General features: G+C 38.6%; 1 protein-coding gene across 2 annotated transcripts; it reads right to left on the bottom strand.

The window, feature by feature from the left end:
* On the bottom strand, positions 1 to 3817 carry sid1 (secreted immunoglobulin domain 1). 2 transcript variants are annotated; one of them, XR_005608436.1, is made up of 4 exons: positions 3193 to 3817; positions 1977 to 2303; positions 1615 to 1682; positions 1 to 955 (listed from the first exon to the last, which is right to left on the bottom strand). XR_005608436.1 is itself a non-coding variant. In XM_039599251.1 (2 exons), exons 1-2 carry the CDS (start codon positions 1796 to 1798, stop codon positions 570 to 572), a joined length of 570 nt encoding a protein of 189 aa, XP_039455185.1. In that variant the 5' UTR covers positions 1799 to 1945; the 3' UTR covers positions 1 to 569. The 2 variants fall into 2 exon arrangements, 1 of the variants encoding a protein (XP_039455185.1); XM_039599251.1 differs by lacking the exons at positions 1977 to 2303; positions 3193 to 3817 and having other exon boundaries at positions 1615 to 1945.
* Positions 3818 to 5394: the final 1577 nt, after the last annotated feature.

Below are 5394 nucleotides of genomic sequence, written 5' to 3'. Positions count from 1 at the left end.
TTTGGATCAACAGTTTTTATTGCGGAAGGTATCGACAGGAAGCAACCATTCTTGCTGGGTGAGCAAGTGTGTTTCCTATATTTGGCAAAAACAGAATCAAAGAAAAGGTACTGCAGTGTACAAGAAATGCAATTTTTATTTATGCATTTTTAGCTTTGCTGATGCTATAATCTAGCAATAAATCTGCCAGCAGAAATGGTGGGGGAAAGAAAAAGTAGTGCCACAAAACCAAATACCTTTACAGCAACAGCTTCATTTGGCCGGACTGTGGAGCAGGGGAAAGCACAGCCTTTAAATCACTGTTAATTCAAACACAACTTAATTAAAAATCTCAAAAAATTGCAGTTGTACATGTAAGCTCATTGTTTTCAGTCACTGAACAAAAAAGCAAAGCTCAGCCACATTTATCAAACTGTGAGATGGGGTACAGGTATTTTTCTGGAGTATGATGTTCAAAGATGAAGCTTAACAAATGAGGGAAACTTAAGAACAGCCGAGAAACAGTCTGAACAAGCAGCTAAGTAAAGCCAACTAATTCATGACCAACTGGCCGATCTTCACTCCTGACATTATTTCCTTCTGCGGGTCCGTAGCCTTGGTTCTTTCTTCCGGTCATCTCCCCGGCTGATTCCACAGTAATAAACCGCCGAGTCGCTCTGCTTGGAACCTTGCACCACCAGTGAGCCATCGGCCGCTATAGAGACTTTACTGCGGGGAACACCGTTGCCGTATTTCACTTTGAGTCTATCCATAGACCTGAGGGAGACAAGAAGCTGTGGTCCCTGTCCTGGTGCTTTTCTGTACCAGCTGAGGGTGGTGGGAGCGGTCGGGGCAGTAGTGGTGGTGAGCACGGTGAAATTGGAGGTGTCCAGCAGAGGGCACTGCAGGGTGGCGTTCTCTCCAAGCCTCACCTGGATGGTCGATGATGGATCGACAGCTGCATGGTTCTGTAAGCCTTTAAATCAACAACGTTAGAGCGTTTGATATTACTCACATACAGAAATGTTGTGTAAAATAATATGAACACGTGAAAAAAATACAAGCTTGTAGTGGAAATTCAAAACCTACAAAGTGAGTGTTAAAAATAAAAAATTTACGTGGGAAATTTTTTATAACATGTTATAAAATCAAGAACAAAATAGCTTAAAAATTAAACTATGTTAAAAATGTCAAAATATTACCATTATGATCAAAAACTTCGCTTTAAAAAAACATAAAAAAATCGCCTGTTTTCTTTGCATTTAACTTTAAACAGCATAAGTGTTTAATTTGTTTGACCAAGATTTAACACCCAAAGAAAACAGAGAAAAACCTTTTAAATTATTAATAAATAAATGTAACTAACTAAATAAATTAATAAATGTTTATTCAATCAAACCTGTAAGTCTGTAAGCCAATAAACATTTTCTCTTTTGCAGTCTAATCTTTTAATCCTGCTCAGAGGAAGCTTCATTTTGAAGAGTTTTTCACCATAAAATCCCTTTAAATTGGCCTAAAGTGACAAACAGATCTTCAGCGTCTTTGTTAAACACCCAGTTTTAAAGTCGGTGAGTCAGTGAAGTGTGAATTTGAATTCATTAATTGATGACAGAAAAGACAGAAAGTAGAACTCACCACTGAGAGCGAGCAGGATCACCCAGACCAGCAGAGACTCCATCATCAACTGACTGAGGAAGCTGCTGCTGTTGTTAATGAAACCAGCAGAGTGTTTCAAAACAAGACTAACGGATAACAACACGTGGCTGACAGTATGTGAATGCTGGATGTTTTTCCCCTGATGTGAGCCTTTAGTTCTCATGTATGTAAATGTGGTAACACTTCATTCATATGTTAGCTAAATAAAAAAAATGCAGAAAATTTCAAAGAAGGTTTTTGTCTAATCAGAAGACAGTTTGGGGCTAATTGTTATTTTTAACATTTAACATAGTTAGGTCCATATATATATTTGGACACTGATACAAGTTTAGTTTTTTTACCTTTTGACTGAAACATTCCAATTACAGTTGTATAATGGACATGGACATAATTTGTAGACTCTCAGCTTTCGTTCGATGCAGGGTTTAGGAGTTTCAGCTCCCTAACATGTGCTACCCGCTTTTTAAGGGCGCCGAAAGTAATTAGACAACTGACTCAAAAGGTACTTCATGGGCAGCTGTAGGCAAGAAAGAAAGCACTGTCCATGTCCATGGAAGTCAACAGTGGTGGACGATCACAGAATCATTTCCGTGGTGAAGATAAACCCGATCACAACAGCCAACCAAGTGAACACTCTTCAGGAGGCGCAGGCGTATCGATATCCAAATCTACCATAAAGAAAAGACCGCGTGAAAGTAAACACAGAGGGTTCACTGCAAGATGCAAACCACTCATAAGCCCCAAGAAGAGAAAGGCTGGATTTCACTTTGCTAAAAAACATCTAAACAAGTCTGTAAGTTCCACACTTCAGACTTTCATCACCAGCAAAAGGTTTTCAACCAAGTATTAAAAATGAACATTTTATTTTCAGTTATTTGATTTGTCCAATCACTCTTGAGCCCCTGACATTAAGGGACTGTGTTTAAATAAATGCTTTAGTTCATCATATTCTTGTTCTTTTTGTTCAAACCCCTGAATTAAAGCTGAAAGTCTGCACTTTAACTGCATCTGAGTTGTTTCATTTAAAATTAATTAGAAAAAGTTTGTCTCTGTCTAAATATTTATGGACCTAACTGTACATATGCTGGTAATGAAGCAAATAAATATTAATGTTTTTTTTAATGTTTTATTTAATAAGAAGCTAGATAATTATTTAAAAAGTGCTTGTTAGTATAATGCTCTCTTGTGCAAGATTAGGGTCTTCAAATGTTTCAGCTTGTTTATCTATCCCCCAGTAAAAGCTTTTTACTGTGATATAACACAGAAAAATATTTCAGACAGCTTTAAACACTTTGTGAGAGAACTTCTGCTTTGTCCATGTTATTCTGTTTAAGCAGCCTGAGTCTCATGTATATTTCAACTATCTTTACAATAATGGGAAAATGTGTAAAACTGAAATAAACAGAATGCAATAACTTGGAAATCTCAAAAACCAATATTTTATTTAGAATAGAACACAGAAAGTATGAAATGCTTAAACTAAGAAAATGTACTATTGTAATTTCAATTTGATGGCAGCAACACATTTTTAAAAAGTTGCGACAGGGCTATATTTACCTCTGTTTAGCACGCTGTCTTCTTTTAACAAGTCTGTAAACATCCCCAAACTGGGGAGACCAGCTGACTTCTGGCAGAGAAATGTTCTCCTATTCTTGCTTGATAAAGGATTCGAGCTGCTCGACAGGTCTGGGTCTTCTTTGTTGTATTTTTCATTTCATGATGTTCCAAATGTTTTCAGGTGGTGAAAGGTCTGTGCTGCAGGCCAGTTCAGCTCCTGGTGTATCTACAAAGCCTCGCTGTTGTACGACAGGTGTAGTGTTCAGTTTTGCGTTACCTTACTGAAATATTTAATGCCCTCTCTGTAAAAGTCAAGACGAGAGCATATATTGCTCTGCACACCTTTCAGTACTGATCATGCTTATCCAGACATGCAAGCTGCCAGTTCCATATGCACTAATGCACCCCCATACCAACAAAGATGAGGGCTGTGGACTGAGTGCTGATTACAAGCCAGATGGTCTCTTTCTCTGACCTTTACCTCGACTGATGCAGCAGGCATGTTTTACAAACAGAATTACAAATCTCGATTCTTCTGACCACAGAACAGGTTTCTACTTCCCCACATTTCATTTGAACCGAGCTTTCGCTCAGAGGAAGGCAGCATTTCTGGATCATGGTAACAAATGGCTTCTTCTTTCCATGATAGAACTTTAACCTGCGTTTATTGATGGCATGGTGGACTGTGTTCACAAACAATGATTTCTAAAAGTGTTCTGGAGCCCATTCAGTCATTTTCACGACAGAATCATGCCTGTTTTTATTGCAGTGCCGGCTGAAGGCCCAGAGATCACGAGCAAACAATACTGAACGAATACCCAGATCACTGTTGATGGTCACTATGTTTTTAAATACAATTTTAATAGAATTTTGTTAAATGATCACACTGTATAAAATAATACTATGAATAATTATTGAACTCTTGTCTGTGTTTCAGTGGGAGATTAAAGGTGCAGAGTCTGTGATTTTCCAGCAGGGGGTGCTGTTGCTCTCATTCAGCTTTGGAATCAGTCTGAGGTATGAAATCATGAGATGATGAAGCCTCAAGGGGCACACAGGGACTGGAGACTGTCACAAGCCAAAAACAACTTCAAATCTGAGAGCTTGTGCAAGGCGTTGCACAAATCATTCAACTTTCTCTCCTCTGACACAAAGTGACATTATTTCACTCACTGTCGCACCTCGGACATGCCGGATTCTTATGTGTTCTGTTAAACTGAACCACATTATCTCATTAGTGATGTCTTAGTGTCAGCAGTAACACAACACTGAACGAAATAATTAGAAACAGAAATGAAAACTTTGGTTGTATTTAGTTAAAGTGCAGACAACACAATCAGCTGCAGAGCACAGCACTGCTTTTATTGGTAAGCTTGAATATGAAGCCACTAACACACAGCCAGCATGAAGTGTGACAACATGGACTATTACTTACAGTATGACACTGTTTTAGTTTAACTGAGTCACCCTCGATTACCCACACACTCACACACACATTCATCCAAGCACACGCTCACACTCCTGGTGGATTGGGGGCGTTTCAGGGTTTAGAAACATATTCAAGGTTACTTTGGCAGACAGGGAGAGCTCGGGACTGAACAACTGACGTTCTGATGAGTAGATTAGCTGCTCTTCCTCCTGAGCCTCTGTTTCTGGTATATCTGCTGCTAACATCAGCACCATTGTTTCTGGTTTGAATTAGCTCACTTTGCTGAGACTGCTTTGCACTAAACTTTAAACGTGTTTATTTGTGCTGTAAAGTTGTGCATTTTAAAATCAGAGTCAGTGGAGATTGATTCACTTTTGACACGAACACCAAGTGGCCATCAGAGGGACTGTAGATTTGTGGCACTGATGGGCTCATCTCTTTTACATCCAGGAAAGGGAGGAAAACAACCTGAACCTTATCAAAAAACACATGTTAAAATGCATTTAGATTTCAAAGGTTTCACAGAAGTTTAAAATTGTAGGTTTGAATTGATGCAACCGTGTCTCTGACCACCATGTTTCTACTGTTGGTTGATACTGCTGCACCATCAATACATGATTCATAAGACAAAATTCACATTTAGATTATCCCAGAGTGACAGAGTACAACACTGTATATGCAGTTGGGTTACTCTCATTATATGGAACTACAGGGTTAATTTAATAAAAAAAAATACAATCACTTACATATTATTTCCGGTCTTGGCTTAGTAT

The sequence above is a fragment of the Oreochromis aureus genome, linkage group 15 (assembly GCF_013358895.1).
Source record: "Oreochromis aureus strain Israel breed Guangdong linkage group 15, ZZ_aureus, whole genome shotgun sequence".
NCBI lineage: Eukaryota > Metazoa > Chordata > Actinopteri > Cichliformes > Cichlidae > Oreochromis > Oreochromis aureus.
This window is presented reverse-complemented; position numbering and strand designations above follow the sequence as displayed.